The 21,059-nt window shown below is 38.1% G+C and overlaps 1 protein-coding gene across 17 annotated transcripts in view; it reads left to right on the plus strand.

Annotated features, from left to right (window-relative positions):
- The window catches only part of PARD3 (par-3 family cell polarity regulator), a 457,718-nt gene that overhangs the window by 425,189 nt on the left and 11,470 nt on the right, over window positions 1-21,059 (plus strand). For all 17 annotated transcript variants that reach the window (XM_037383395.1, XM_037383393.1, XM_037383391.1 and 14 more), the window contains one exon: window positions 17,279-17,399. In XM_037383395.1, coding sequence (XP_037239292.1) covers window positions 17,279-17,399 — 121 coding nt within the window. The remainder of the gene's footprint in view (window positions 1-17,278; window positions 17,400-21,059) is intronic.

Consider the following 21,059-nt stretch of genomic DNA (forward strand, 5'->3'; position numbering starts at 1 on the left):
CGAACTAAATAGTCTGGAACTGCAAAAAAATGGTTTAATTTATGGGAAGGGTCTTTTTATAAGGGATTTAAATTTCATAGTAGCTCAAAATTTTTTTATAACACCAATACTGAAATTAACATAATTTTTGCCAGTTATTTCTGGTTTGTATGCTGCAAGTATGCCATAGAGGAGAACAGTTAATTTGTTGACAGTTTTTATATTCAGGATTCTTCCACAATGATTAGTTTTTAGATCACCCCTCCGATGAAGTTAAGTGTTGTTGGAATTTTCAGATAGCGGTTCCTAAAGCTGCAGCAGAGACGGGTTAGGAATAGCTTTTCCAAAGTTGTCAGAATTAAGAATTCCTGGCTTCTGCTCTTTGATCAGATTCACTGACCTGTGTCACATCTCAAAGACAAAAGCAGAAAAGACAGTGAAATGGAAAAGCTGGTTGGCTTGGCACCAGTTATCGTGCATTTCTGATGACCTAACCATAACGGCACCATCGAAGCTCCAGTTGTTATTTGTGTTGCTGTGCATTTCCCTCTTTTTAGAGGGGGTTTCGTGCTGCTGTTTTGGCAGAGAAGGATAACCACATCGTTCTAAACTGTATGAAATATGTGTAAAAAAGTACATGCCTGTCTTTCTTCCTTGTTCATAAACTTCCGTTTTAGTTGTTGGTGGTATCTCAATTTGAGATGAACTCTGAGCATCTCACTACTGATTTGTATTCCTCATACGGCCAAGTGGGCTTTTTCCAGAGTTACTTCCTTAGGTTCTTTTTCTACCTTAACCCTGGCATCCTTCAGGCTGCCAGAGGAGTTAAGTACCCCGCTTCTGTTGGCATACAGTAGGCACAGGAAACTGTAGGGACGACTTTCCACTGAAAAAGCCAGACTTCTGCCTTTCCCTCTGTCCCATGGCATATGTCCCTGCCAATCCTAGTGCTCACAGAGGGATCAGGGAGCTGATCTTCCTGAAAGCAAATCCTGTAGAAGAAGAGAATAGGAAAGAAAGAAAAAAATAAGGTTTTTCATTCAGGCCCTTGATTCAGATAGCTGTGTGACATCATGAGCACTTTGGAGCTCAAAGACTGGAACAGCAACGCTCAGCTGCAGAGGGCAGAACTTCTCCCTAGCAGCCAGCACTTACATCAACCAAGTGTGAAACACACTGCAGTTGTCTTAGACTTTTTTGAGAATCCTAGCCTAAAAAAATCATGCAGTTATTTTACAACAATAATCTGCCAGTCATTTAATTTAATCCTATAACTAAAGAGTTAAGAAATTACTCTTCCCAGGTGTTACAGATAATGAAATTCCAATTAACTGATGTGAGCATCATGTCAGTAAGTTGACAGGTGTACATGTAAAGGCAGACATAGTATAAATGTATTAAAATGCAGGAAGAGTATATGTATAACATATATGTGCTTGTTCATGAGTAAATGTGACAAAACTGGGCATGGAACAGTTTTGAGCTATTAAATGAAAAGGAAGTCCCCTAGGAGTTTCCAAAGTAAAAGCAAATAACATGTTTGTACTTCTTCATATTGTGAAATTCTCATTATTTTCAGAAGTCTTGTGGAAAACTCCATTTAGTCTAACTGTTTAGTCCATCAACTGGAAAATTATCATCTCAATTACCCATGTATCCTTGTTTTAAGATCTAACATTTCCCAGCCTTCCAAGATTAGAAAAGGTATCGCATACCATTAGTCTGGAACACCTCTGCCCCATAATGCTCAGTTTCCATTGCTAGTCTTGCTAATCAATATCCTCAAAACCACAGTTCTTAGCTTAAGTTAAATATAATTGTCCTGTAGGAGAAACAGAAAGGAAGGAAAAATATCCTGGAAGCTATTTGAAGGCAACCAAGGTTAGCCAAGAGCAGGTGATGAGAGGAAATGATGCTAGATTAACGCAGTTTATTTCATGAGTTTATACTTTATGGTTCTAGAAATAAAGGTGCTTATCCCAAACACCATGTATATAGTTTTATTTTGAATATTTTTTTTAAGCAATCTGATGACAACATTATGGTCTCCATTATCCTTTATGTGGAAAAAAATTAAGCCCGCCTAAAGGAACTAAGCTGTATATATTCCTGCAGAAGGAGAAGCCAAATTTAGCACAAGAGGTGTCTATGAGTAAGATGACGTGGCATGACAAGGTTCCTCCACAGAGGAGGAAAAGTTCACATGACTATAAGCATACGTTTATGTTAATTAAGAGCACATCCAGGGTTGGAAAGGCTTGAGAAGTGGATGTTACTGTACAGGATATATATGATCACTTAAATATGTTGTGCCTGTAACTGCATATTACTATATGCTCCACACTATACTTAGCAAGTCTGTCTGTCAGAAAGCTCTAATTGCTTTATGTGTGAGAACATTAAGCTGCAATAAATTTATATACACAGCTGTTCCATTACTGCGGAACAAGTTTTATCTTCTAATAAATTGATGTTTCTTTTTAGTGTCAACTCAAACCAAAATTTAAACCCAAGAAGGTGAACCTTAACATCACATAATTAGTTCAGTGACACCAGTGGTAATAGAGGGTACACACTGTACATCTCTTAAACATATTGATGGAGAAAAGTTTTGACTTCTGTTAATTGTTTCTTGAAAGCTTAATTGTGATTAAGAGCAGCTTTAATTGGAAAAGGAGAAAGAATCATGACCTTTAAACATACACAGCAAATAGCATGTCTGCATTTACAAGGACTTGCACCATAACAGAAAAAACCCTTCTTTAAAACTGGGGGAGTGGGGTGGTGGGGAAGGCATTGTGGTTCTGTATGGAGTCACGTTTAGGTTAATGGAACAGAAGCTTAGACTACCCTGGACTTTTGATTAATATTTAATTAATCTTCTGTAGAAGACTCTGATTTGAATTAAACTGGGTACTAATAAAGGAACCAATTCACCAAAGAGTTCACATAAATTTGACCTGCCATTATGAGAATTTAAATTAAAATGGCTGAAGTTTTGTTTTCTGCTCATTTTATGCCTGCTCTACATCAAGTGCAAGTAATTTACTAGGAGTGATAGAGCTGGGAAAAATGCGACTTGAATTGGGCACTAGTAATAGAGCCATAGCTGTAATATAAGACATGCCATTTGGTTTATTTTAAATAAGTACCATGAGCTAATGAGTTGTATTGTGCTCCCAATGCAGGCTTTTACAGCCCCTGCAAAAGCAGCAATTACCTGTATGCAACAAGGGGAAGTATAGTTGCTCAAATATAATCAGATAAACAGACTTGTGTCTCTCTCTTTGGTTGTCTTGGGTTCAGCTGACTGGAGAATGAAAGGAGGAGGCCTGATGTGACTTGTGAGACTATTATTATTTTATTTATACAAATGGCTTAAAATAATATTGTTTCATTTAAAAAAAATAAAAATCTCCAGAATGGTTTGGCAGAACTGCTTATGCTTCTACAGTCTCTGACTCAAAGTAAGTAAATGATGCAATTTGTAAAATGTAAAAATGATGCAAATGAAGGCTGTCCTGGCCTCCCTGACTCCCCTTTCCATTGTGTGGAGGGGTGGCTGGAGTCAGTATTGCCCACTGCAGAGACAAGGAGAGGCTGATGCTGCTCATGCAGCATTCTCCTGTTTACAATCCTGATGGATATTCAGCATCTACCTGACCTCAACATAGGAGAAATGAGTTTGTAGTTATTTCACGCACAATATTTTCTGCCAACTCTTTTCATAGTGGTGGTAGATACCCTCACCGTCTTGTGTGCTAGACAGCTCCTAACCTAGTAAGCACCTTTGACATGGCTGTCTCCATAAGTTTGAATGATATCTAAATCCCACAGTTTCTCCAAGTATCATTCATAAGGTGATTGTTCTCATTTAGGTACTCTGGCTTAATAAGTCTGCTCTGATACCTAATTTATCTGGTCTTTCTTAGGTGCCTTCAGTGTATTCCTGTATAGCTGGGCTCCCTTTGCGGTCAGTGGGGTTGTGGGCAGTGAGCTGACCGCCTACTGCGTGCCTTTGTTGTGGGGAAAAAAAGACCGTTGCACAAATGTGTGTGTGCTCCATTGTGCAACAGCAAATCTGTTCTTTAACTTTAAAATCTTTGGTTAAGGGCTGGTTGTAGGCAGTCTGTGCAGTGTCTGCTGCAGATAGGGTCCTGCTATTTGAGTAGGGCTTAATGATGTAGAAATCTGGCAAAAATAATAAAAACTAAATAGCAAAAGGGCAGAAAAATCAAATCTTTTTGTGTCCTGTTTCATAAGGATATTTGTCATGCTTTTCTTACATAGCCTCTAATTCCTGGTTTTGATTTCCCTGAAAAACAAATTACTGTGCAGCTCAAATGGGAAAATTCACGGGAATTGAACTTTATCTGAGTTAGCAGCCTAGCAATATAAATTCTGGAAGCTATGTCATGTCTTAGTTAATTTTGAAAATTCCCATAGATGCTCATGGAGCTCCTGTTACTTTTCATAGGGGAGAGGTCATTTTTGGAGATGGCTAGTGCTTACACAGGTGATCTGCAGTGTCTTCTATTGCTGCCCACTTTACAGGATCATGGCAGTCAGACAAAAAATACTGTGTGACCTCTTGCAATATATCCCTTGAATTGCAGAGACAATACTACACTATGAGTTTATTTCAGAGATTAATCAGAAATACCAGTGCAGGTTTGCACTGATGTTTCATTAGTCTATCACTTAAGAGCTCACTGCCTTAGTAAGGCTCAATGTATTGAAACAGATTTTCTAAAAAAATTAATTGCAATTATTTTTTTAAGGTAATTGAAGATACACTGAGCTTTTAAACTCAAGAAGTAGAAAAAAATGGTTTCATATTTTTTTTAATAAATACGATTGTTAAAAATAACATGGTCTTCTATACAGACCTTTCAGACAGTTCAGCTGACTTGGGGTTTTGGCTAGTGAAGAATGGTCAATGCCAGAAGAAACAAGTCCATAATTTGCGTTAAATGGAACTGGCTTTGCAGTGTTGCTTACGTTAATAGCTGCAGTTACTTGCTTGTAGTATTTCATCTTCTCTTTTGGGAGCATGAAAGAGCATTTTGTAGGTATGTATTGAATTCTTCAGGTCAGCTGGGTTCATAGTTATGCAGACTCACAGTTCTGTAGCTTCATTTTTTTTTTTTTCTGCTGGCAGGAGTTCCTCTTTGCTGGAAATGCCCAAAGGAAACTCTTAAAGAAGATGTGGAGAGTGTCAGAATGTCAGGCTACAACTTAGCTGTCTGTCACTTGTTCAATAATTATACATTTTCTGGTGTTGTAACAATTAATTCCTTTTACTGGAGTGTAGTTATGTATGAACTTTAGATGGACTTCTTAGCAGTTTCTCTGAAATATAAATTGCTGCCATCAGTTGTTTGAAAAATTCTGTTTTCATCTCAATGTGATTCTGTCATCCCAGCAATGCCTTCAGTGTCTTAATCCTGAAATAAGAGAGGATGGAAGGGGAAAATATCTTAAATAATGCGTAACAATGGCAAATTTTTGTTTTGGGAGGTTGTTTTCATAGCCGTTTGTTTACTGTATAGATCAAATGCTTAGTGTGTCCTTTGACAAGTGCAGTCCATTAAATGCTTTATTCATGAACTGGGATCAAGGGATTGTCTCAGTTCTAGCCTGCTCTCTGAAATAAGATAATACAAGCAATTTCTATTAAGTATTATGCTTCAGGAGAGTGGGGGGAAAGAAGAAATTCTTTAATCTCTTTGATCACATTTGAATGTCAGAGAAATCTTATGCATTAATGTTTAAAATAAGAGATTTTTATCAGCAATCATTTTAGTAAGTAGAACTTGGGCTGCTGTGCTGAATAAATATACTTCTTAGTACGTGTAATGTGTTGATTTCCCTGGAGTTGCTCTTTAATTCATTGTAGAGAAAGAATGAAGAACTAGTAAATAACAAAAAAGAAGAAACTGAGTGATATTGCTGTAAGTGGACATGTTCAAATTGGTATGACATGCATCTTCCTTGTAGCCCAGGGATAACTTACCAGATCATTTCTATAGCAAATTGTTTCAGAATCAATCCCTGAATTTCATGCTGGTAACAAGAAGCTTAGAGCTCAAAATTATCCATCATTTCTTCCCCTAAAACACTTTCAAAACTCTTGGTCAGATGTTCCGATGCCCATAAAGTCTCAAAACTCTGTTGGATTTTGGTGAGTCTGGATGGGTTTGTGCTGGTTGAGGCGCAAGCCCAGTGCTGTGTTTCAGAGCTCTGTACGGGAACTGGCATTGCTGTTCTTTAGTTAGAGCCACATATGCAGCAATTTCCATTTCAGTGAAGCTTATGAATTAGAAATCTCACTTTTTTAATAGCGTTCAGGAAATAATTTCTGGTTTCTATACAGGGAGTCGTGAAGTAAGTGCACGTCAGATGCTCCAACGGCAGCAGAAGGTTCTGGTTTGCAGCAGCGTTTTCGCTGCTGGGCCTCCTGCCCACAGTGTCTGAAATAGAATTACAGCACAATTTATTAAATTTATTATCACGCTCTAGAAGAAAAAGCATTTTCATGTTTTTATGATCTGACTGAGGATCTGTACCGTGTGACTAATGTGTTATATTTTGGGATATCTAGCCAGTACAAGTTTGAACTGCAGTAACGCAGTAATGTATGCTACACAGCCATGCTTAAAATCTTCAAAACTTCTTTTAGCGCTTGCCACTTGGACTGAAATTTTCCTAATTAAAGATGTCAGAATAAAGCAGTATCTTAGACATCCAACTGAAACTAGGTAATGATGACAAAATAAAGTGATATCAGTTTGGATATATTTTAACATGATGTCAAAACACATTGTCATCAAAATCCCCAGAGACACCATTATGGTGTCAAAATGAAACATTATCAACCTAGACTACAAGAATAACAACATGAAATAATCCCATTGTAACTTTGTAATGTAATACCAATATCATGCAAAATAAATTTGACATACTAAGTGGAATTACTTATTATACATATTTCATTTCTTACTGTTTACTAAAAAACATATGGCAATTATGTTACTCAAGAAAACCGTATAGCATTTGCATAGCATTTGCTGAAGTAATGTGAAAGTTGAGATACGAATTAGCCATACTGGGAAGATCTTAACCACAGAAGCTGTTACATTGCAGTCCTTGTCTTATCCTCAGGCATGGCTATACAGTCTGTATGTTTCAGAAACTAAAAACCTTACCATTTTTTTCTATAAAGGGAAATTACAACAGCAGTATACTCTACTTTGTAAAGAACTGTTAATATTATAGTAAAGTCAACGAGAGCTGGTCGTTGTATAGATTATCTAGTGTCTCAAAACCCACTTCTTTAAGAAGGCTATTGTCCATTTGTGGATATGTGAATGCAAACGCAGAGAGGCTGAGTGACTTTAGAAAATTTTATTCTAATTCATATTTCTGCGTAATGATTAAACTGTTGGGTTATAATGCCATGCCAGTTCACCATCACTTTCTACCAGGCATTCCTTGTACTAGGTTTTCTTAGGTTGATTCATTTTTCACCTACCATGAGCCCGAGTTAGCCATCTAGAGTGGGATTCATCTGCCCTAATATAAATAAATATGTCTAAAACTACCCATCTAAGCCTGAGCTCATCTCTCCACTCTGTCAATGAAGAAAAGTAATGAGCTCTCGAGGGTAATTGCATCCTAAGATAGGTGCTGTGAATTGCCCTCTAGAGTAACTTTCTTCTCTATATTTCCCTTAGAAAGTGTCTAGATGTGTAGTTATAACTATATGCCTACCTTTTAGATGATTAAATTTGGTTGAGAAAAATCCCACCTTACCTTATCCTGGTAAATAAATTAGCTTTCCTATAGCCTTTAACAGGCTAATTGTCTTGGTAAACCAATGAAGTGGTGTTACAAGTAAATGTTATTTCTTCTACAGCAAGAAAAAATACACACTTTCGGGTATCTGAAATCTGCACTTGGGTTGAGACTAAGCAGCCCAACAACAATAAATATTAGAATTCAGATTTTCCAATCGAGTGTTTCAAAACATAGCAAGAGCAATTACTGAGCATCCTGCACAGTACATCTGGAAAAGAATTCCTGAGGAAAAGATAATTTCAACATTTCCAAGAGGAAAAATAAGTGAAATCACTTGCAAATGTTGAAGTAGTAAAAGTTCCATTCCAACTTACTTGCTAAATAACTAATTTAATTTTTGGATAAAAGGTAAGTGCTGTTCTTATCTGTCCTTGCCTGGGATTGATTATTTATTTTAATATAACTGTAATTATATGGCAAATCCTAGTTTTAAAGTTAATCAAGACAGTGTGGTGGTAAAGCATGATTAAAACATCTTTATTAAAATCTTCATCTTTACAATAAAATGCTGAAAGGATTTATCCAGAAATCAGTTGTTTTGCGAAATATCATATTGAGATTTTTTTAATCTCCATATGCAAATAACATTTAATTAAAAATCTTAATTACTTTTTTGTGCTAATCGGTATAAATCTTAGCAATCAACTTCATAAGAAGGCAACAGCCATGTGAATTTAGGCACCAATTCAAGTAATCAATCTTAGCTTTGATTTTCATTTTTTCTTGGTCGAGTCATATGGGAAACTGTGCACTAAATGATGAAATGCTTAACAGCTCAGATTTAAAGTTTTATTTAGAGGTTGCAGATTATTTAGTGCCAAAAACAAAACAATGATTCCACATTTCTCTGTGTTTTATATAGAATTTCTGATCTACTACTGATGCTTCTAGCAGGAGTCTCCTTAAATATCAGATTTCAGAAGCTCTGACCCAGCTTTGGTACCCATAGGCCAGTCATCTTTGTTTGTTTGTTTGTTTGTTTTTCATGGACAACTTCTCATTTTGCACTTGGAAATTAGCCTTTACTTAGAGTAAGATATAATGTAAAATCAATCAAAATATTATTTGGAGATTTATACTGTAATAGTCCCTCTGTCAAAGAACAGAAATAATTATACTGAAATTATGTTAGCAGCTGGTAAGGACTGTGGGATCCATATGAAGTTTGTGTAATGCATTATGTTTTTAAATGTTTGGGCATTTTAAGAAGATGTCTTTTTCTATACATCACTTTTTGACTAGCAATGTACTGCTTGATACTGTAGTTTTATTCGTACTTTAAAATAAGTTGTCATTTTTAGTGAGGGCAAGTGTTCACAAGAGTCAAAAGTGTTCTGTTGTGTTTTGCTAGTTGCAACACCCCGATACCTATTTCCTAAGCATTTTACTGTGGTTAAAGGGAAATAAAACAGCATAAAATATTTTGGGAGTTTCCAATATAACTTATGTCAATGCATTAAGCAAGACCTAAATACCTTTTAAATACTTTGGGGTTTTGCATTGAAACAGAACTAAATTTCACCATTTACAAACACAGCGTAATGGTGCAATATTTGAATAAAATACTGCTCACTCACTTTTGATGAATCCCTCAAATCAAACAGTACAATCAGGATTATTATTTCCGCTCCCCACCCCCCCACCCCCACCCCAATTTTTTTTATGTCTCTAGACTCCTCCCATGAAAAGACACAGGATTTTTCCCCAGTCTAGCGCTGGCTAGAGTTGGGATCTGAAGCAGATTTTATACTGTAAAATGTAGTGTCAGCACACAGCAGTAGCTAAGTCGTGTAAGGTGTGTGAGAGTGAGCTGGGTGATACCTACGTAACAACATTCACACTGCACAGGTGGTGTTGGCTATGGACAGATGTTCCTTTCTGCGAATAGCTGTCGTGCTTTAGGAAGTGACTGCTCCCTAGCTGCTTGCTGCTGCCCCGCTGCTGAAGATTTCTGCCCCACATTTCATCCAGAGAGATCAGAGAGAGCTCTCCCTTAAACAGCTTCCAGCAAAGCAGCTGGATTAGTTTAAATGGAGATGAAGGCTGACATGGCCTGAAGCCCGCTAGGGATCTCTCAGATGGTCGCTTCTGCTGGCACAGGAATGACCAGCTAGGTCCAGGAGAGGATTTCTTCTCTGTGGTCTTTGTTAAATGTCTTTGCGTTACTGTGCCAGGCAATCCTTGTGTTGACACAAAATAGCCTGTGATGCCTAATTGTGGATGTTCATTAGACCTAACAGCACTGGAGCCATCATTGTCTGCTCCAGTTAGGATAGGAAGATATGTAGAAGGTCAGAGCCCGCTTCTCCCCACCTGCCTTTGAAGTAATTTTGTATTTCATTTAGAATCAAAAATGCAAATTTCTCCTTTGCTTGATTTTTGTTTTATTTTTGTTTTCTTTTTCCATGATTTACTAAATCTTTGTATGTGTGTTTCTGCCATTTCCTTAACACCTGCATAACAAATTCACAGCGAGATGTCATGTATTTTTTTGTAGGTTACATGCGGTCTTTTTTTGTTCCTTTCCTTTTTAACTCAGAAAACACAATACCCTATGACAATGGCTGTAACAAGCTGTGTGTGGCTGAAAATTGGCTTGGCTCATATCTGCAAAATCTAACAGCTCCAAAGTAAGGCTTAGGCTGTGTGATAACCCAGTAGCTGAGCATCTGTTTTCAGATGTTTATAGCAAGTTCCTAAAGTCTCCGCTTTTCTTTTTAGTAGAAGAATTCCCCTGAAAAGTAAGACTGGATTTCTGTCTCTGGTGTGCAGGCTCTGACAGGCTAATAAGGAAGAGTGATGGTGGCAATAAAAAGGGTCTTGGGTGCATTCTTCAGATTTCACTGGTGGTAAAATGATGGCCCTGCTACGGAAGGGCCACAGAGGGACTGGAAGTGAAATCTAGTCTGGGGAGTTTGAAGAGACTGTTGCAGTGAAGTGACCTCCCTATCAGCTCCAGCTCTCCGCATTGTTTATGGCCATCACGTCAGAAGCGAGTGCTGAATTAAGAGCATTTCAGATTACCTTTTTAACCCAGAGAACAGAGGTGTAGGTTTTTGATTTTTAATGATTTACTCTACTGAAATTGGTGTGAAATGATCAACAAATTGCAATGTCAAAATGTGGAAATGAGTTTCATTCACTGAAAAAGCGAGTGTGTTTGGGGACTTACATAACTTTTTTTTGATATTGGAATTGATGACTACCACTGCGAAGGTAAACTGGGAATGACATAAAACTTCCTGATGAGCTGACTTCACATGCATACATATTGACATAAATCCTAGGGTTTAAAACCTTTTTTTGATGGAATTAATATGCTGAAGTGTGTAGGTATGTATACAGGTAACATTAGATCTTGCCTGTCACATTAAGCCAATCCCTGAATTTAGCTGCCTTTAAAAACTGCAGACTTTAAAGGATATATAATGCTCTGTGTTCATTTAGCAAATATGAAAAGGCAAGAGAGAAGGATTTTTACAACCTTATGAACAGTAGAAATAAGCCAAGATTGAAAGAGATGGGGGGGGGGGGCGGGAATCAGATAGGACGTGTACCCTTCAGCATGCAAGAAGCTGCCCTTGTTAGAAACTAACTTTGCATGCATAATTAATTTAAGCAGCACATTCCGTTCCTTACAACTAGAAGAGAAATTGAATTCAGGTGTTTGGTGAACATATGGGGGATTTACTGTGAATTTATGACCTGTGGTTTGAGTGTAAAACCCCAAGATACTAGCTGATAAAACTTAATGAAGCTTGTGCAGAGAAGCTATTTTTATGTGCCATTTTGTAATTGATACATTTTTTGGTTTCTTACACCTCTCCCCCACCTTTTAATGCCTTATTCCCAATAAATTCTTTGACACTTAAGAAAAAAGAGAGTAGTGTAGGTTAAACCTTTCTATGCTGCCTCCTAGGTTATGACTGAACTGTGTTACAAGTGCATTTGTAGTCTAACAAATTTGAGCTCTTGCTCAGCTGTTTATTTTTTCTCAGACTGACTATAGCTGTTCTGTAATCACGCAACAGGTCTTTTCTAGGATGCCAGCTGTGGTTGCTCTTGTTTGTGTACCATGTTTATATGTTCTAATATCCATGTGTTCATGGAAAATCTGTTCCCTGATGTCTCACAGAGGAATCGTATGTAGGGCACTCTGGAAGGAGAGGACCAGCCATATCAGTCATGCTAAGCTTGAGGAATGGTATTTAGGTGTCAAAAAATAAACCATGGAACAAAATAATAGGAAAAGACCAGCCAGCCCTGGTAAGCTGATCAGAAAGGAGACGGTGCAAACTCTGCCACATCTCAGCCCTAATTAACCCCATGGTGCATGGGCACAGTCATCTGTGTCACTGATGGTTAACAAATCTGTTTGAAGTGAACAGACCAGCAGATCATGCATTGGAATGTGGTGATAGTTTTAAGCCTGGTAGAGGGCATACTTTCATTTTATTTTACCTCCATGACTTTTTGCAACCACTTGACAGTTTCTTCTTATCCACCCTCAAGGGCCATCCAAAACAAGCAAGTCTGTCTGCTTGGGGTGAGCACTGTGGCGAGAGAGTACTCAAGTTTCAGTACATGTCGCAGAAGCGTGTATGTTAGATTATCAACACACTGCTTTCTGTTGGGCTGTTCTCATCCTGCTCAAGCCATCAAGGAAGGGACCGATTTTGTAGACACTCAGCCAGTTCAGGACATTGGCAAGGCTGCGTGCTGCCAACTACGGCATGGCTGCAAAAGCGAGGGCATCGTTAGTCCTCAATGGGATGGAAATAAATTCTTTTTCTGCTTCTCTCTACCTGTAGACACAGATCCAAATTCAGCTTTTTATTTTTAATATGGCATAATCTGTCAATGGAAAAGAATTTATTTTATACAAGCAGGTAATATTTATTTGCCAGCTTGAAGTAAATAAGAACCCATCTGTGTTTTATAACTGCTATCCAGAGATCTAAGCATCCGGTCAGGCCAGCGACTCCCTGGCAGCTCAAATCTGTGTTGAAAGATTTCAAGGTGTAAAGAACCCTGTTTGTTTACTAACCTTTTGGTTATTCTAGTCATGTTGCAACTGCCTGTTGATGTTAAGACCCTTTTCCATGCTTTTTCAGGCCAATAATTTTTTTTCCAGAGCTTTAGTCATCCCTGTTCAGTAGCATGTTTGTCTCTACTTTATCACACTGAAAATCTGTCTGTTTTGAAAGGATTACAACTCTGTACATCAGTGCATGACATCACACTGAGACATTGCTTAATGATCTGAGACTCTGATGGCCATTGCTGCGGCTGCTTGTTTCTGGAAATATGTGACAGCTCTGGTCTATCTAAGCCTTGCTTACAGTTGCTTTTTTAGCCCGTGCTGGTGCTTGTGTGTTTTAAAGCAGCGCTCACAAAATAGCTGATTGTGAAATGTGCCATCTGTAGATGGAAGGCAATGGGGTGCCAAATAGAGATGTGATAGAAGGAAGCCCAGCCGCTTTGCAACCCGAGTTAATTTTGGCCCTTAAAACCCTTTCCTTTGTTTTTATTTCTTTTAAGAACATTTAATGATGAGAGCACTTTGATAGAAGAACATCGCTTGCATACGATGCTAGGAGGTGCTAATTGTCTTTCATAAGTTCGCAGCCATCCTGGTATTAAGTAGGCACAGGGAAAAGCTACCTGGACAACCTGTGGTTACTGCAGGGATTTGTAATTCCAGTTTGGCTAAAAAGCTTAAAACTGGAAGAGGTCATATCTTCAACAATTTTAGATGGATTTCAAGTTCAACTCCTTCCTTCCTGGTAGTAGTCCTGAATTCTTCGAGGCGAATTTGCCTTCAGATTTTCAGTTCATTTGAATGAAAAATTCAAACAAAACATGGTGTATTTAATTAAACTTTTGAAGACTTGCGCCATGCATCTGCAAAAGTCACAAGGGAATTTAAGCAACAGGAACACCTGTAGTGCAGCATCCCACTAGTTTGTTGATATCACCCTACTTCTCTTGGATGCATTCATCCAGTAAGTCAAAGTTCATTTTTGCTTTAGACTAGCTGAGGACTCTTCACACTGGATATAATTTGTTTAGATCTGTCCCAAGGGATAAGGATATAACTTACATAAAGAGCTGTAGGTAAAACAGAACATCTCAGGGCATAAAAGGAAATGAGGCTGGGTTTGCACTTTTGACTCAAAAAATTTATTTGTGACAATTCTATTGTGATTATTGTTTTTGCATTTCCCTCTTTCTGGAAGTAGTAATTGCTGGCAGGGGGTTGAATGAGGTATCAAGAAGGTGTACCAAGTGTTCCCTGGTATACTTGGTGTGATGGGAGTGCTGTGGGAGATGTACAAAACATAGCAAAAAAGCACTGAAGTTAAAATTAACTGGATGAAGAGAGGCATGAAAAGAAATGTGAGGCAGCATGGCAGGCCAGGATAGAGATCTGGAAGCCTTCACTGGGGGGAAGGTGTTAGGGTAGCTATAATTTAACCTAGACAATCAGAACAAGATTGAGAGGAAAATGGAAACAAAAGGAAACCAACCTGAGATACAGTCTAAGCCCCCAAATAATCTTTTCTTAAAAACATTTTAGCCCCTCCTTAGCTGCCAGCCTTTTTCCCTTTCCTCTTCTAAATAGAAATATTTAAATTTTTATTATTATTATAAAATCACTGACTTAACTGCAAAACCTATGTCTCACACGCTTTTTGGGCACAAAGAGTTTCGAGTCAATATAGAAGTGGGTTTTTTCTTCTAATTTAGCTCTTTCTTTTCTGTGAAATAGTCCTTTTTTATAATTCACTTCTTTTGCAATTTTCTAAATTTGGGTCATGTCCCTTGCTTTTCAGATAAAATAGAAATGTTAAAAGATTTATCTTCTCTGCCATTATCAAACCTTTTAATATCTTTGAAAAACTTTTCCTAAATCGGCTTGATGACTTTTTTTTTTTTTTTTTCATTAGAATCAGTTCTTCTTAGGTCTGGAGACAGGTTAATCACAAATCCCAGGTTCCTTCTTGTCCTTTGTTGTTCCATCTTTGCAGTGGAAAGTGCCAAATTCATGCATTTGCTGTTTGGGAGGAGACATACAATTTGGCTTCATGGCATGGACACTATGCATTTTCCTCCTCTTCCTCTGTTGATGTAATTGTTTTAATGGAAAACAATCAGAAAAAATGTGCCGAAGTCCTCAGATCTATAATAAACCTCCCAGTAGCCCATTTTGGGGCTGGTAGAGTATGTCTGTTCTGTATAATGCACAGGGGGTTGTGCAATGCTTTGGGGGTTCACTTTCTTTTTTCTTTGCCATTGGATGACTGCTCCAGTGTCACTTTTGCACTGTGATCCCTTAGAGTTTGAAACAACCTTTGTTAAGGAAGGCTGATTATTTACTGATCATCTTGAGTATTTCAAGGTGTCTACATACAGCACTTTTCTAGTAATTTTGCACCTAAGTTCATTGGCATTTCTCTTGCAAGCCTATGTTCTTATACCTGAAATACTAAAAGTATTTTGCTACATTTAAGTGCAATTTATTTGACAGAAAACACTGTGTAGAAAGTGTGGGACTACTTGTTTGTTAGATTAACAATACAAGTTTTAAAAATCAACAGACCATTTACAAGTATTTTGTATGTCTTGTACTGGATTGTGATGATTGTGTTTAAAATATGCAGTGTATAGCAATGCATGGGGATAAACAAGTGGTTGTATAGCAAAGCTGGGCAGAATTTGACAATAAGGAATAAATTTACATAACATAAAACTGCAAATGGAGATAAGCTCTTTGACAAAATTAAGGTGAATTAAGGAAGTAGAATTAGCAACACACCTACAGTGAAATGGAAATTTTGAAAATGCTACGATGTTTCATTTCCACCTGTTCTAAAAAAAAAGCTTTCTTTTAATTGTGTTTTTCAAAATGTCAGTCGGTACATAGAAGTTGACCTAACCTATAGAGAAAGTATTTTTTAAAGCTTTCATTTGAAAAACCAAGAAAAAACAATTCCCAAAATGTCTTCCTTTTCTTTGCCTTTTGTTTCAAAGAAAAGGAAAGGAAAAACAAACAAAAAAATAAAACAAACCTCTTAAAAATTAGTCTTTCCTGGAGTCATACTAATTTTTCTGTTTGGCCAACCAAGCACCGATAAGCTTAATGGCATGGAAAAGAATGGGAGGTAATGTCTCAAAAATCTACGATCTCCAATCCACTGCACCTACCAGTCCCAAAAGACACAGAAAACAGTCACAAAGGGACTCCAGAATTGTCTGTTTTCATATGAGAGAAGACATGGGATATAAATTCACTGTGTTTTATTGTACACTGTGTCCAAGAACAGGAATCTATGGAATTGCTTTCTGTTGTCTCCCTGCAGATCTCTCTTTTGAAACAAAGTAATAGCTGACCATCCCTCACCAGCTCTTTTGAACTAAACAATGAAATGCAGGTCTTAAGAAGGCCATAATAAGAGATTAAAATGCTTCTGGTTAGTCTTGATATAACATATTTGTTTGTCAGGCTTCCTGGGATTCCTACATTAACGTTTGAAATACGGTGGGGATTGTAGGGGCCAGCTGGGAGCCACACAGCTGGAAAAATGGCAACAAGATTAGTAAATAGCCACTTTCCCTCTTCCCCATGAAATAAACTGTTCCTGTGCGTATTTCATTATGGTTTCACATAAACCCATGCTATGGAGAGTGGATTATCTCCAACGTTGTAGAAAAATTGATTGTTTTGAAAAACTGAGGGTTCTGGGAGTGCTGGCATGTAGCGGTACCTCCGGGGCTGAGCCCTCCCCAGCCCACTGGTGTCCAGGAGGCATCAGCCAGTACCACTGTGCTGCCTGGATGCATTCCTGTGTACACCACTGCCAAACAGATTGCTTTTTGCTGGTCCCCAAGCCTTTCAATGCTTTCAGACTGATCAGTTTAAAAGACTTGTTAAAAACAGGACCAAGAGTTGACAGGCTCTTATTGATTGGGGAAAATACTCAAATTTTATACAGGTAGGGCCTTCAAACATTGCCATGAATTTGATGTGAATAAAGATCTGACAGCACTACAGTTTATTGATTAGGAAAAAGTATCTTTCCTGTTTATTCAGTAGCAGAGATCATTAAGACTTTTAACTTCCCTTTACATTAAGTCTGACACTAGCGCATCTATTCCTTCTTTTCCAGGAGTAACATATACTGAAAAGATGCCAGCAACCTTTGATGATTTTTAGGAATATCCTCATTTGTTTTTTCCTTACACTATCTGGAGTTTCTTTATAAGTCAAACAGCATGAATAATTTTTAAAAAACTGAAGACCTTTGTACTAAATGCTTGGAGAATTTTTTTAAGTCTGTACTCCGGCACTGTAGTAGCAGTCCTATGCTAAGAAATTACCGTCAGAGTTGGTATACATTCCCAGGTGTATTGATCAATTCCATCCTCCCTCTTTTAGCAACAGATCAACCCCTAACAATCATGACCGGATACAGCGCCTGAGACAGGAGTTTCAGCAAGCGAAGCAGGATGAGGACGTGGAAGATAGGCGACGTACTTACAGTTTTGAGCAGCCGTGGGTAAGTGTACGGAGCCTGTGTGATCTGCAAAGGCTGGCTGACTCCCGCTGTCCCCAGGCTGGGTGGCAGCAGACTGAGAGGGATGCAGGGTCCTCTGCCTCCACACTTCTGCCATTTCTGTTATCCCTATTTTTGGTTCATTGATGTTTGTTTTGTTTCTAAGCTTCTTCATCCATCTGTCCTGTGTGCCTATAGCATTATTTGCCCTGTGTTTGGACCCTCCACTCTGAGAGCTACTACTTGGATTTTTTTGCCTCAAAGGCAATGTCTGTTATGCTGAAATTTTCTGGGAAAATCAGAATAAAACACATACTAATGATAAATAATTTAGAGAGAGCATGTAACCTTGCAAATGGCTTCTTTCTCCTGAAGCAATATCACTGTGATTAGTTCTTTTCCTTAAGAGCTATGTATTTTCATGGTAAAAAAGGAGAGATATGCATAATAGCATGCTTCACAATAGTACCCCTTTGCCACTGATATTAGCCAGGACAGTTTTGTCTCGAGATATACAACCTAATTGATCGTTTAAATCCTGTTCAGTCTGAGCTAGCAATGTGATACAATTATGTAAATCTATGTGCTTATCTTGTTTAACATAATTGAATGAATCCGTGTTGCTTTTTAATCAATTACATATCCTAAATTAGGATCCTTTAAATATGGGACAAATATTTTATTGTATTTTTGCTTAAAATTCCACAATAAAGACAGCAAACAATTTGATTGCATTCCCCAAAAAGTGGGAGCTGTATGATGACAACAGTAGAATCTCCCACAGCTTCCCCCAAAACACGTGTAGGTGATGGGTTACTGTCACTTAGCATTACATGTGCACGAGACCAAGGTGGAAATATCTGAAGATCTCCATCTCTGGGTATGAAGTCACTGAGAACAACCTAGGTAACATCCTAGTATTCTGTCATCTTTGTGTGCCTATTGTGGTGGATATAGAAGATTTTTTCACTTTTGTTGAATTTTTGTGTCCTTGCCCGTCTTAAACTCACCAGTTTGAACCTGTGGTATTTTTGACATGCAGCATGGAGAGGAACAAAGGTAAATGTATCCCTAAATGACCTAACATTGCTTAACATACTGTGTCAGGACATAGGCTTCCCTTTTCCCATGTGAGAAAACCTCTAACCTTCTCTGTATTGAATAAATAAAATAAACATTTTTTTTATGACCAGATGTTTTCCATTTGATGTGGTGAAGATAATGCAATAGCTCATCACAGTTATAGTGTAGCAGTTTCAGGGTGAAAGGGGGCTGGGTGTAGGAGGTACTTTCCATTATGCAGATCAACTGCTGTTTAGTCTCCAAATGAGAGATTTGAGCAGCATTCTTGGGAAAACTGTGTATGAGAAAAACTTGCACTCTTGAAGACTTGGGAACTTAACTACTGAAGGTCATGGGCCAAATTGTTGTATATCTAAATGCCATAGCAACTTTAGTCAGGCAACTTGGATTTTATTATAGTTTCTTGTAATGAGCGAGGAGGGAATTATTTGGATGACAGGCTGATTACCTTAGGAATGGAATAATTTCCTAAATTGTGGGTCAGAACACTGACCTTTCCTTTTTCTCTTATTCAAACAAATGGGATCTCTCTGTTTACTCCCCTTCTACAGATCATGCAAATGAGCTCAAATTGACTAATTCAGCTTAATGTATTAATATTAATTCTGAAGCTTATTGTTGCTTTTGTAGGAGCTGCTATGTTGTTAAATACATAGGTGACCAAATGTTTCATTTTGGATAAGTACTTTAAAAAAAATTGGCCCAGAGTATTTTTGAATTATAATTATTTTTTCCATCATGTACTCCAGCCTTTCAAGATCACAACGCTTGGAAAGGATAAAGCAATGATCTCATCCATTTCAGCAGTTCATAGTCATTTCAGTGTTAAGGAGCCATAACCCTCTCTTTTAAGGAGTGTGTTTTACTTTTACATATTAGTCTAAAATGATGGACTTTGTTAAGACACCCTCTCAAAACAGATCCAGATGTATTATTAAATACCAGTGACAGAAAAAAACTACAAAAGTGGTTTATAATACATATGCAGGAAAATGCTGATATTCACTGGCGTCGTTTTGGTCTTCTCCATCTGTAAGCTGTTGGTTGCAAACTGCAGCAGTGAAAAGTGCACCTGTATCTGGACCCTTGCTGAAAAGTGTGTTACCTGAGGGAGGCTGGTTGTGCAGCCCACATAAGCAAACGGCTTTACATCCAGAGAAGCCTCTGAGCTGCCTGACAGCAGCCAACTCTGACCTGGTTTGGGTAGAAAGAGAGGAAAAAAACATCCGTGGAGAAGTGTGTGCTGTGAGGTGATAAGTAGTTTGTATTTCTCATTAACAAGCTGATGGGAGGGTTGAGGATAGGGAACAAAGTGCTGATGTGATGTGGGACTATCGGTTACTTTAAGGAAGTGTAAATGAGCACAAGGTTTGCAGTGTAAGTAATGGATACTGATGGAAATCTGGCAGCTCTGAGGATTTTCAGAAGAGCGCAATAGCTCAGAAACCCACTAATATATTATCAAAATGATCCTGTGAACATCACCAACTCCAATCCATCCTGGACTATTAATGGCCTGTGACACAGGAGTCCGGTTACCTGTGACAGACACCTTCAGCCTCCTCGTCAGGCTGGAAGCAGATCCCTGTGCCGTGGAGCACTACATCATGCCGGCTCTGAGCGATACCCATGGCAGAGAGACCAGCGCCTGACCCCATCCCTTTCTGGCTGTGTCCATCAGGTGAAGGTTGTTTCTCTGTAAAGAAGTAATGTGACAGAGCTGGACTTTTTGCCCAGCTGTGTTTGCCCTGCTGGTAAACGAAATACTTGAATGCCTACCAGTGTTCATACAGCATCATCGGGCAGCTTAACACACACAAGAAGTGATGGTGCTGGAATGAGATGACACCGTCTATTAAGCAGCATAATATTTCTGCTCAAGGCCATTTGAATGACACACTAGTAAAGTTTAATAACTGACTAACTGTTGCAACATCAAGCCGTCTCTAAACTCCACTAGTTCTGCAACTGAGTCAAAGATTTATGGAAAAGGTTTTGGCATTTGTTTATTTTAAGATAACTTTCTCAGGCTTCATAATTCTTTTTCTTTTGCATGGCTTTTTTAATATTTTTTTTGTGTTTCACAAAACAAGGTACAAGAGGGTTTCAAGTGCAATACTGTATGCCTGATGTTATACAGCAGGGGGAAAAAAAAAGAAAAATAACAAAATATAATTGTGCCATTTTAATCCTGCTGGTTTTAATCCCAGTCAGTTTGCAGAAATGTCTATCTGGGCTTGTAGAATTGCACAGAAACACAGTACGTCTGCCAATATTCAAGGCCCTTGCTTTTGTTATGACATTTTTATACCAGTGCAGGATTCTTTTGGGACTGATTTTTCTCTTGAGCCTCTGTATTTTGTTCTTTTCTGGGCAGTATTGGGTCTGCTGAGGTTTATCCTTCTTGCACCAGTCCTGGATTTTGGGGGATTTTGGTTGTAATTTGTTCCATATCTTGTATTTTTGCCTGGTCACATCCTAATTAACAGATCCCCACCATCAGTAATAGAAATGCAGCATTATAGCCCTAAATGTCATGGGAGTGAACAATCCAATTAAAAAAAAGGGCATATTAAATCC

Source organism: Falco rusticolus, chromosome 4, assembly GCF_015220075.1.
Source record: "Falco rusticolus isolate bFalRus1 chromosome 4, bFalRus1.pri, whole genome shotgun sequence".
Classification (NCBI taxonomy): domain Eukaryota; kingdom Metazoa; phylum Chordata; class Aves; order Falconiformes; family Falconidae; genus Falco; species Falco rusticolus.